The sequence below is a fragment of the Brachycentrus maculatus genome, unplaced genomic scaffold (assembly GCF_059751285.1).
Source record: "Brachycentrus maculatus isolate JH-2025_06_01 unplaced genomic scaffold, ASM5975128v1 h1tg000483l, whole genome shotgun sequence".
Taxonomy (NCBI): Eukaryota; Metazoa; Arthropoda; class Insecta; order Trichoptera; family Brachycentridae; genus Brachycentrus; species Brachycentrus maculatus.
In genome coordinates, this window is record NW_028281230.1 from 1 (window position 1) to 14018 (window position 14018).

Below are 14018 nucleotides of genomic sequence, written 5' to 3' on the forward strand. Positions count from 1 at the left end.
TCAATTATCCCTTCTTTAGCCTTAAATTTATTTCTTTTATCTTCGTTTTTAACTATGTCATAAAATGATTTTCCTCACATTCGTCTGAGAAAGCGCGAAATAAATTGGAAACTATTTATGTTATTCATTAAAAGAAGAAGCTCATTTTTTCCATTTTATCATTTGCTTATTTTGATTTATTTTCCAGCATTTCCATTGGTCGACACACCACATGACGAGCGTGGACTGCGAAGAGCACAGTCCTCTGGCACATCACCACCGGCGGTCTCGACCGAGAGTGAACTCGGCCATCTTCGTCTCCAACGACTCCTCGGGCTTCGCCGGGTTCGACGCCGGGGACTTCTTGCGTCGCTACGGCTCCCAGTCGAAGCTGTGCCGGAAAGCGAGGTCAGGTCGGGTTTCAAACATTGAAATCATTATTTATTTATTTGTACTTGTATTTATTTTGATTAGCAGTGACAGGGATATTGTAAGCTTTTAAACGTAAATTGACAGTAAAATCGGGATGCAATTCTGTTTCATATTTCAAGAAATTACACATCTTGGTTTTTAAAAAATTGCTTCTCAAGAGAAGGTCTGTCAGGAAGCCTAGATGCTTCTGTATCAGATCTGGGAATGTGGTGGGACAGCTTTTAATATATTTATGAACTGATCTAATTTTTTAATACTATACACATATTTATTTTTCTCCTCACCTTTATCCGCAACCAATTATGCATTAGGCATTGTATCATTACTTACATCGTGGGCTTTAGGTACCAGTTCAGGGTTACACAACATTCAATGCAACAAAAACAATTTCTCATAATATAAATGTATATTTATAAATATATATATATATATATATATATATATATATATATATATATATATATATATATATATATATATATATATATATATATATATATATATATATATATATATATATATATATATATATATATATATATATATATATATATATATATATATATATATATATATATATATATATATATATATATATATATATATATATATATAAATATACATATATATATATATATATATATATATATATATATATATATATATATATATATATATATATATATATATATATATATATATATATATATATATATATATATATATATATATATATATATATATTATGAGAAATGGTCATCTAATAAAATTTTACATTTAAATGACCTCCTTTTTTGTATCCTCAAAAAGACATTCCAAGAAGAGAAACTTATGAAAAAAAAAATAACAGTGTTGCTGATTTTTTTCAAATACTGTATTAAATACTAAAGATACCTATTTCAATTTAATACTATACTCTTAGATCTAAATTGTGGCTAATTAGACTCGAACAAGAAATAAGACCGCGAAGCCAACCATGGGACCATAATCCGACTCAAAACATTGGATATTTCAATTGTCGTAGTCTAAAAATGTTTCCTGTGCCATGTTATGTATGTAATCCGTTTTCATAATGGAATTTTCACCCGTTTCTTGCCTACGTGTAGCCTGGGAGGAATTCTTTGCATAAAACTTTATGCTGGTAACTTTTATAGAATTCTTTATGTACAATTTGTCAGCGATATAAATGTTTGGGTGGAACGTGATGGGTCCATTGATTTCCCTACAGAGAACAACTTTCTTTGACCTTAGCATTGTATGATATTAATAAAAAATATATCTTTGGTCTACGTGTTTCCGATGTCACACGTTTTGAATAAATTAAATGAAATTTTGTGAGAGACTCCCGCACTTAGAAATGAAACTTCTTAGGTTTAAGGAACAGTTGATTTTATTTATTTCTCTCTTTGCATTTTGTGACGACTTTATTATTTCAGAACAAAAAAAATGGTTTAGTGGAATTCAATTGAAGAAAATTTTCCTTTAATATTGTCTATTAAAAGTATTGTTTACTTTGTGGTATAGTTATATATCACTCTTCTTATCATTCATAATTTGCTTTATTTAATACCACATTTAAAAAACATAAATTCGCTTCAATAAGTTCACCCTTAAAAGACTTTTTTCAAATAAACTGGCGTCGTGGGTTCAATTCCGGCCAAGTGCAAAATAAATTCATGAAAGATCAATTTTTTTATTGGTCTGGGAATTTGTGGTGTATTTTTCATATTCACCTTCCCTATCCTTACTATCCTACCTGCAGACAAGCCTCTAATAGAGGCTTTGCGGGTTATTCCTTTTTTTTTTTTTTAAATATTTTTATACATATATATATATATATATATATATATATATATATATATATATATATATATATATATATATATATATATATATATATATATATATATATATATATATATATATATATATATATATATATATAAATATATATATATTTATATATATATGTATATATATATATATAAATATATATATATATATATATATATATATATATATATATATATATATATATATATATATATATATATATATATATATATATATATATATATATATATATATATATATATATATATATATATATATATATATATATATATATATATATATATATATATATATATATATATATATATATATATATATATATATATATATATATATATATATATATATATATATTTCTAGTGATTTTTTATCACGATTTTACAACCCCTATGGCTATGATTTTAATTTAATTTAATTTCTAACTAACTAATATACAATCACGCCGCTTCTCCGTAGGAGTAGGCAGTGAGAATAGAACGCCATACCGCTCTGTCTTTGTAAATTTCTTCCCCTTTTAAACATTGATGCATCTCTATATACCAATTGCCAATTATTTCCACTCCTGACCTAACTACATTCAAGTGTTTAACATACCTAATCATACCAAGGTTTTCTTGGTCTTCCTCTGCTCGTGTTTCCAACAACATTAGCTTTACAAATTTATTTTACCGTTCTTTCTTCTCTCGTTAGTTCCACATGCCCAAACCATCTTTCTTGATTTTAACAATGATGCGTATTTCCTTGAAATTAATTTAAAAATGATTTTTCGATTAATTAATATCTATGCTTAACGTTTTCTAACATTGAATCAGCTATTTTTGGTAAAACGGTTTCAGTATTCTTTATATTAATATCAAACGATGATGCAGTATTATTTGGTGCAGTCATGTATGCATAACTGCAGTCGGGAAAAGGGGAAAAGACCTGACAAAACCAGACACATCAAAGTAATATTAGGTAGCGAAGAATCAGTTTGCTCAGAAATTAACAATTTCTATTATTCTTTTTCTACTTTCCCCCTTCACCCTTTCCGCACACAATGGTGGATAGGGCACTGCATCATATAAACGGAGTGCTATCTTGATCGTTAACACGTGAATGTAAGGTGATCAGCCCTCCACTTCCGGTACCAGTTTTGGATAATATTGAATAAGTATTACAGTGAAAAATCACTTTTATTTATCTGACCCCACCTGGGAATCGAACTCGGGACCTCCGGTACGGTAGCCAAGCTTGCTGACTATTACAACACGGAGGCAGATAATGTCTAGTATAAGAAAAACATATATCGCTCACTCCTTTCAAGAACGTCATAAATCAAAAAACTTTATTTTTCAGGAGAACGTTTTTAAAGTTTAAAAATATAATACAATGTACTAAAAATAAATATCAAGCCACTAACTGATCTTTTTAGTCAAAACCTGAAGGTTTTTTCTCCATTTAAAACATATTTAGGATAATTAAAAAACAATTAAACAACACCTTCTTTTCCAAATGCAAAACAACACTTTCTGCCCTGTAGCGGGTAAATATTAAATTAAAACTATGCCTCTTTTGCTGGGATACAGAACATTTTCTGGGCATTCCGAAAACATGCACAAATGAAAATTGACAATTTTTGTTTTATGACGTTCTTGAAAGGAGTGAGCGATATCATAGAAAAAAACCTTAAATCATCAAACATTACCATACACAAGGATAGAGCTTAAAAAATAAAGTATTTTATGAAATTAAAAACCTAACGTGCGGTAAATGATTTATGATCGATGTTCGAAGGGTGATGAACGAAAAAATGCAAGGATGATATAAGCATTATCGATAAAATTAAGAAAGGTGTATTGAGATGGTTTGGGCATAGGAATCGAATGAGCGAAGAAAGAACGTTTAAACAAATTTATGAGGCTAATGTAATTAGAAATAGAAACAGCGGAAGATAGAGGAAAACTTGACAATATCAAATATATCAAATACTTGAAAGTAGTCGCAGGAGTCGGAATAATTGGCGGGTATGTATGAGGAGATACAAGGATGTGGGAGAGGCGAAGATTGATATGGCATTCTATTTTCTCTACCTACCCCTGTGGAAAAGTGGCGTGATGGTTTGTTGGTTTTATAAATACTCCTTTTAAATGTTTAAATAAAATTGTATGTACAACCATTTAAATCGTTTTCTCCTTTCTAAATAAAATGTGGGTTACATTTTAAAACGTCATTTGAAGGCTTTAATATCGCTTCTCTTTATAGCTGCGTCCTTTCTCTCTTGTAATCAAATCCGCCTTTGCTGGCGATTGAGAGATTTCTTAACTTAGTTTGTTTTAGTGCAGAGCTTTTAACTCGATAACTTTGGAATGTTCCGTTCTGCCGCGCGTTCGTTTGCGAGCAGAAATTGACTAAAATCAATTGTGTAAATAAAACCTTGTGTGTTTTGCTTAAGCGAATAAGTATTCCATGCAAATAGTACTTGCCTTGAACGTGTAGTCACAGGGTTGTTAATGTGGAAACACTTTACACACATACACAAATATATATATATATATATATATATATATATATATATATATATATATATATATATATATATATATATATATATATATATATATATATATATATATATATATATATATATATATATATATATATATATATATATATTTATATATACATATATAAATATAAGTTTTGTGAACAAGTATTTGGACACAACATTTTGAGTGTGTCCAAATACTTGTTCAGAAAATCTGGATTATCTCCAATTACAGGAGTCATTTTCATATTATTTTTTGACATCTCATCAAAGATGAAGAAGAATATGGAAGTCTGGGCATTTACGGGGCTTACGACTAAATGGCTTAATCCAGGATTCGGATCTCACATACTAATATAAGAGTTTCTGCTTAGTAAAAAGCTTCTTTACATCTCACCAATAGATGTCTCTAGTGAAGTTCTAGTGATTCATGAACAAGGTTTCTAAATTGGTTCATATATATAGAACTTCCAAGAATTTGAGTAGTGTGGTTGTCTATATATATATATATATATATATATATATATATATATATATATATATATATATATATATATATATATATATATATATATATATATATAAAAATAAAAACTCCACTGAGTATGAATCGGTTAAAGAAGTGTACAAGGAATGTAAAATGAAAGTTAAGCATGCGGTGAGTGAACGAAAACGTATGTTGAAAAAGGAAGAAGGAGTAAAAATGACAAAAAATTTCCAAGAAAATATTAAAATATTCTGGAAAGAAGTCAAAAACTCCCGAAATCTAAACGTGAATGGATGTATGAAATCGATTGCAGCGAAAGACGGAAAAATGGTGACGAATGAAAAAGATATAAAAGAGAGATGGAAAGAGTATTTCGAGGAGGTGTATGAAACGCATGCAATTAATAATAACAGCATGTGTGTCGTAAATACACTTCCTAGAATATGTGTGGATGATGATTCAGGAGAGATAGGTATGGAAGAAATTGTGAATGCCTCAAAGTCCCTAAAAAATGGAAAAGCTGTAGGATTCGATAATTTTGCTGCAGAATACATCAAGAATGGTGGCAAAATAGTTCTCACATGGTTACATAGGCTCTTTAACCGGTGTCTAGAGGAGAATTATACTCCCGTCGATTGGAGAAGGGCAGTTATAATGCCTCTTTACAAGGGGAAAGGATCTAGGGTGGAATGTGGAAACTATAGAGCAATCAGTCTATTGAGTGCTGTTGGTAAAATGTATGGACGAATCCTCATAGAAAGGGTAAGAACCATAACTAAGGATAAAGTGTGGGATGTTCAGAGTGGCTTTATGAATGGGAGAGGATGTACGGATCAAATTTTTGCCTTGCGCGATATAACAGAAAAGTTTTTGGGAAAGAACCAAAAGCTTTTCTGCGCATTTGTGGATTTGCAAAAAGCGTATGACCGCGTTGATAGAATGAAGTTATGGAAGGTGTTATCTGAGTATGGAGTAAGCAGTAAACTCGTCCAGGGCATTGCATCCTTGTACGAGGATAGCACTGCATGCATTAGGGTAAATGGCTCTTTTTCATCCTGGTTTGACATCTCTAAAGGTGTAAAACAGGGATGTGTAATGTCGCCTTGGCTGTTTAATCTATACATGGATAACTGCATGAAAGAGCTGAAAGGTTTGAATATTGGAGCAAGAATGAATAATTTGACCGTTTGTTGCCTTTTATATGCTGACGACGCTGTTCTTCTTGCCGATAGCAAAGAAGACCTGCAAACGTTGGTGACAAAAGTGTATAATGTGTGCAAGGAAAGTGATTTATTGATGAATGTTAGCAAATCCAAAATCATGGTTTTTGAAAGAGATGAATGTAGATCTGAGTGTGAAATATTGGTAAATGGGGAGATTTTGGAACAGGTAGATGATTTCATATATTTGGGTAGTATGTTTTCTAGGGATGGAAAGATTGATAAAGACATAGAAAGGAGAGTGAATGCTGGGAACAGAGTGAATGGTGCACTAAAATCAGTTTTAGCAAATAAAAATCTATCAGCGGAAGCTAAACTGGCAGTACACAATGGAGTTCTGGTTCCAACCCTTATGTATGGAAGCGAAGCATGGAGTTGGCAAAAGAAGGATGAAAGCAGACTGAATGCAGTCGAAATGCGATCCCTCAGACGAATGTGTGGCAAAACGATGTTTGATAGATGTTCGAATGATGAAATAAGGAAAGAATGTAAGGCTGAGATAAGCATTATCGATAAAATTAAGAAAAGTGTGTTGAGATGGTTTGGACATGTGGAGCGTATGAGCGAAGAAAGAACGGTTAAACAAATTTATGGAGCGAATGTAGTTGGAAAAAGAAGCAGAGGACGACCGAGGAAAACTTGGCACAATCAGGTATGTCAAATACTTGAAAGCGGCCGGGTCAGGAGTCGTAATAATCGTCGGGTATGTATGAGGAGATGCATGAATGTAGAAGAGGCAAAGAATGTTTGCAAAGACAGAGTGGTGTGGCGTTCGATTCTCTCTGCCTACCCCTGCGGGGAAGCGGCGTGATGGTTAGTTAGTTAGTTTTTTATATATATATATATATATACATATAATAAGTGAACGTATCGATGGTCCGATTTTGACTTCCGAAATAACGTATAATGTACCTGGCTACCGTACCCCACACACGTCACAATCTTTATTCAGAGTACCTGTCCTTCGAACTAATTATGCGCGGAGTTCACCTATGTTTCGTATGGCTAGTGAGTACAACTCATGTTTTAGCCAAGTTGACATTTTTAATTGCGGAATATCTGTGTTGAAAAGTCGAATGGTGAGCATATTATCCTCTCAGGATCTTTAAAAACTATGCTTCTCAGCATTGTTTGTATGTCCCTACTAGAATCAACATCACACACACACACACACACACACACACATACATTCATTCATTTACTAGATCTATACCAAATATTTTGTACTAATCTTTATGTTTCTGTGGTTAACTTTAATTGGCTTGTTCAATGTATATCTTTTAATTGTTTTGTTTTACATATGTTGCTGTTGTTAACCCAAATTAAAAAATAAAATAAAATAAAAATATACATGCATGGCATGTTCGTGCAGCAGACAAAAGCCTTTTTTGATTTTTATTTATTTCAGCAGCACTTAGATTTACGTGTCCCATTCCCATTGTCTACGATGCTTTTACATGAACATTTAATGTCAAATTTTTCAATGAATCTTCAGTTAAACCATGCTGGTACGTAGTTCTAAAAATGTATAATGTCACGCGATATACATATTTGTATGATGCAATATATGAAATATAACATAACACGAAGTATTTTTCAATATTCTCCCCGTAATTCTTTGTGATAACAAATGAGAATTTAATATTCCGTTATACCAGAGTGAAAAACAAAATTCATTTACTTTTGAGTCTAAAAAGTTGAGACGCTTGTAAATTAAAATAAATATAATATTTTTTCCAAGAAGTCATGACTTACATTCTTTTATTATAATAACTTTTGTTCTTATTTTTTTGTAAAGTCTTTTGATCTCACTTTCTTTTATTAATTTTAATAAAGCTTATAAAATATGCCACAATGTATCAGCAAAAAAAACATTTAAATAATGATGTCTTATAATTCAAAACATTTTCTTTTATTCCTCTGATTAAAATTCATTTTTGGTAACTTGTCGCCATCAAATATGATTTTTCTCTTAACTCAACACGGTTGAAGATTTTCATTGATGTTGAGATATCCATAAAAATCTTAATATATTCGTAGAGGACCATATTCAATATTAGATAAATCTTAAAAACCCATTTAAACAATTTGGAAAATAATTAAATGGAGAGATTTTGGAACAGGTAGATGATTTCGTGTATTTGGGTAGTATGTTTTCTAGGGATGGAAAGATTGATAAAGACATAGAAAGGAGAGTGAATGCTGGGAACAAAGTGAATGGTGCACTGAAATCAGTTATAGCAAATAAAAACCTATCAGCGGAAGCTAAACTGGCAGTGCACAACGGAGTCCTGGTTCCAACTCTAATGTATGGAAGTGAAACATGGAGTTGGCAAAAGAAGGATGAAAGTAGACTGAATGCAGTCGAAATGCGATCTCTCAGAAGAATGTGTAACAAAACGATGTATGATAGATGTGCGAATAGTGAAATAAGGAAGGAATGCAAAGCTGAGATAAGCATTATCGATAAAATTAAGAAAGGTGTGCTGAGATGGTTTGGACATGTAGAACGAATGAGTGAGGAAAGAACGGTAAAACAAATTTATGAGGCGAATGTTAGCGGGAAAAGAAGCAAAGGAAGACCGAGAAAAACATGGCACGATCAGGTATGCCAAATACTTGAAAGTGGTCAGGTTAGGAGTCGTAACAATCGGCGGGTATGTATGAGGAGATGCATGAACGTGGAAGAGGCGAAGAATGTTTGCAAGGACAGAGTGGTGTGGCGCCTACCCCTACGGGGAAGCGGCGTGATGGTTAGTTAGTTAGTTTTAGGAAAATAATTTTTAAAATATTATCTACACAGCTAAGTCAAGTGCAAAATCAAGTTAATATATGTGAAATACAACATAGGGCACTGCATCGTATAAAAGCAGTGTTATATTGATCGTTAAATACACGAAGGAAAGGTGATCAGCCTTCCGCATCAGGCACCATTCTAGGGTTATATTAAATAAATATTAGATTGAAAAATCACTAATATTTATTTTGATCCTCTTGGGAATCAAACTCGGGACCTCCAGCATGGTAGTATGTGTATATATATATATATATATATATATATATATATATATATATATATATATATATATATATATATATATATATATATATATATATAAATATATATATATATATATACAATATGTAAGTTTTTTTTAGTTTACAAAAGTATTTTCGGTGACTAGGCACTGATTAAAATCATGTCAATATCGGAAAACCGTTTCAAAATAATTTTATACATATTTGCCATATTTCACATATCTTTTTCACTTTCCCATCCATCATTCAATCTCGATAGTATTTCTTTAAGGTGAAACCTTTCAATTTCTATAAAATTGACGAGATAAAGAATATCACAAAGTCATTCTTGAGAATCTCTCGAGTCAACTTTTGTCATGAACCTTGACTTCGACGAACATAATAGAAGCCTCATTTTGGAATGAAATGTTTTATGGGCGAATGAACCCTTACAAATCGAGTTTTTAAATATTTGATTTAATTTATTATGTCCACGATATTACTGTATTTTTTTTCATTCGAAATTTCCCGGGGGAGAAGCGAGTATTCGTCTGAAAGATTTTAAGTATTGCTTTCAGTAAATGGAAATTTAATCTCAAATTCCAACGCAAATACTGCTTTAATGTTCCCATTGTTTGCAATACACGTTTTGATCGAATTGAAATCGATTAATTGCTCAGTATAGAAATCTGTTCCGAAACTTTTCAATTGATAAACAAAAGTATCAATTGAACAAACGAATAATCCATTTCCTGACATAATTCCGAATTATTCGTATAGGAAAATTATTTTCCAAGTAGCATCGTTTCAAAATGTTATACAAAGTAAAATGATGCTCTCTTTATAATTTATCGTTCAATTTATTAAAAATATTTACAGGGTTTACAACCTGTTATAGGCTGGTTAAAGTGTTCACTTTGTAAACGTGTAACATTCATCATTCTGCCCATGATTTACAACTACGCCACTCATTTTTATTAGGACTTATACACACATTGCCTATTAGTGATACCTCTAATTATTAGTAAAATTGAGTACCGTTGTATCAATGGATGGAATAGTGAATATTATACGTGTATAAAATGATCACTTAAACCAGCATATGATAGATCCTAAACCCCGTAAATACCCAGACTTCCATGTTCTTCTTCATCTATGTTTTTTAAAGAGATTTTTTTGTGTTTTTATTATATACAAAAATACTTCCATTTCATACTTTCGTTTCTGTGAGCCTAACCGGCTCATTATTGAAAATAGGTATCAAATTGTGGTAGAGTGGGTTCGAACCCATAAATTCTGACTCGAGAGTCCGCAACACTAACCACGAAACTACAACCCGACACAACAGGTGTGTATTAAGATGCCAAAATATACAATAAAAATTACTCCTGGAGGGCGAAACCCTGATTTGTAGACAATGATTTGGGCACGCCTAAAATGTTGTGAAATTAATTTAAGTTGACCAAGTTTATTTCTTTCCTTTAGTACAAATATTAAATATAAATAAAATTTTGACTTATGTCTCTTGGAACGGGGAGGCCTTTTTAGGCAGAAGCAGCAATATTACGTATATATTTAATTTTTTTCTTGTTTTTGCACCCTGCTCATAAATGCAAGGTAAATCCACGGATAAGGAATTCTCATACATTTACTATAGTGCTTTCAAAGATACATTTTATAATATACTGATAACAGTTGTTCTACATTAAGGTTTTTTTTATATTATGCATCAAACCACTCCCATCCAATTCCATCGAGAAATTTTCAATGCAAAAATATGAATCTAGTTTTTTTCAAAGTTTATGCAATTTGCTTTCAGATCAGCAGATAACATCCCGCTAACGACGATGGAGGAAGGCTCTATGGAGAGGCTTTCCAAGGGGGAGGAAACATCCCCCGCCGAGGTCACCCACCACTTCGGACTGCCCATCCTCTCGGTGTCTGGCCCCTCGCCGCCGGATGACGAATTCGAACAGATAGATGAATACCTGTAGTCATAGCCATCATGTGTAGTGATACAAAGCTCAAAACGTCAATGTCTATTTCATTGTATCTTTATATTAAACGACTACTAAGTATGTACTCTTACTTTAATGAATAGTGACGTCAGTATATCGAGCTCCAATTTTTAATCATGGCACTGTACTGTCATATCATTAAAAGAAGTTGAAAATTTACTTATGAGTCAACTGGGAGTTGTGAATATTAGATTGGTTTTTGGTCTCTTTGAATAATATCATGTTATGGATTCAACAATATGAACAAGGGTCAAAACAAAGGCATTTGTTTTAACCAATTCCTATTTTTATATTCCCTACGGAGACTGATATGATGAACCAAGAATTTTTTTAATGATTTAATCCCGATTAAACTGCATTTTATTAATTACTGTTATATAACGTAATCCATATTTTTTTATTTATTCCAAAGAAAAAAAAAGGATTTACTTCAGCGCTCAGAGTACGTTATTAAGGGTTGTTTACCATACAAATTTGCATTAAGTACTTTTTATGATAGGGTCGCCATATTTTCATGAGATCCCTTCGGAATATTTTCGGTTCAAGTAAAATTTTATTTTCAAGTACTCGTGGCCAAAAGATCCAATGTTTGCTCGAATTTGTATTTAGTATTCAGGATTATTCTGAAATTTTAGTACCCAAAATGTATCAAATGTCGGGACGTTAGGTCGTTGGGACACCACTGTTAATATACATATAAAACATATCGGGATAAATGGCAACACTACTTTAACCTTTTCCTTTCTGACCATCCAAAATTTACATGTGATTCGAAGGAGGGTACGAAAAGAAAACAGTTTGCATTTGTGTGGATATAATAGTACACAGCTCGCAGCAAGTACCAACTCGCCGCCAACTGAGTCATAGGGAAACCACGTCCGTGCTAACGCGCCGTCGTGCGGCGACTGAGTGCGGGTAGCCGAAAAACGAACAAAACAAAAGCCGAGTAGTTAAGTTGTCTAGATCTCTCGTTATGATTTTACCGCATTTATTACAGTAAAAGAAATATCATATCGCTATCAAACAAAAAATTAACGTTTTGATATATGTAGTACCTACGTGGACACGTATCTCGCTGCGCCGACTGGCCGTGCTTTTTATCAAAAACTATATTTTGAAACATTTAACTATTTCAAATTATAAAAATAAAAACGGGAAAATTTTTCCTCAATATTATTTTAATGATTACAACAAATGTGAAGTGAGTAGTATTTTAATATTAAAGTTATAGAATCAAATTTCATATATGGGGGATTTCAATTCCCCGGTAAATCCGGCTTGATTTATTTTATAGCGACCATAAAACCGTTTTATTCTCGAACAGCGATCTCTTTCGAAATCAGTTGACTCATAACGTGCCATGAGTAAAAATTTAGGTACCTACAGTGACTGTCACTTAAGCATAATGACTGTAAATTAATCGCAAATCTATTTTTACCATTCTGATTGCCATCTGTCACATCTGGCTTAAACTCTGCCAATGACTAATACTATAATCTTGTTAACGTTAACGATGATAACACTAATTAATATTAATTATACCCATCACAAAAGATCAGTTATAATAATACCTTAATAATTACTGAGCCTCACCCTATTATTATGTGCCACAATGCGATAGTCTAAAGACAAAAGATAAATGTTTTCATTTATTTGTTTCTTTATTTTATTCAATATTTTTAAACTTAACTGCACTTTGGATTATATTTATAATCATTTTATATATCATAGAGTATAAAAAACCAAAACTGAAATAAATAATATATGCATAAAATTTATTTTGTAGCTTAAAGGTACTTCAATATTTTACTAAGGAATTTTCATGGAGGAAATTTATCAGGTCCTTTAGTTTACCTATCTCTAGAAAACAATCGTAGAAATACGTATAAATACATTAGGCTTAAAGAGAGTAAAATTTAAATTTATTTATTTAAAAAAAAATTATATAAAAAAATCTGGGTAAATGTGAAGAAAAATATCATTCATTTACACGAAATATATATCCAAAGTAAATAAGAAAAAATTGAAAAATATATCATATATTTTCGCAGAACATGTATGAAAATATACATATATGTACATATCCATTTAAAAAAGAGGGTAAAAAAACACTAAAAATTACGTCACATATTTTCACAAAATATTTGTTCAAAATCAAATGAGGGTATAGCTGGGAAATATATCATTTATTCTCGTAGAATATATATCAAAAGATGCTTACATATTTAAAAAGGGTAAAACTGAAAAATATATCAATTGAAATTTCAATCTTAAAAAAATCTAGACAACATTAAAAATGTTTACACAGACCAAAAATCATAGACACCAGTAAAACAAAAAAAAATTATTGACGTCATGAAATTACTCTTAAGATCAATTGATACTTCATCGTCATTTCATTTATTGCCAAAATTTCAAAATATTAATCAAGATTTAATTAATATTTCAGCTTCGATACATTAATATGAGAATATAAATATCTG

General features: G+C 31.2%; 1 protein-coding gene across 1 annotated transcript; it reads left to right on the forward strand.

Annotated features, from left to right (window-relative positions):
- Positions 1 to 187: 187 nt before the first annotated feature.
- LOC148302053 (uncharacterized) lies at positions 188 to 13425 on the forward strand (the record flags this gene model as incomplete). The annotated part of the gene is made up of 2 exons (XM_088272216.1): positions 188 to 387; positions 11337 to 13425. Coding segments are annotated over 2 exons (375 nt in total), but the record flags the coding sequence as incomplete, so codon positions are not given.
- Positions 13426 to 14018: the final 593 nt, after the last annotated feature.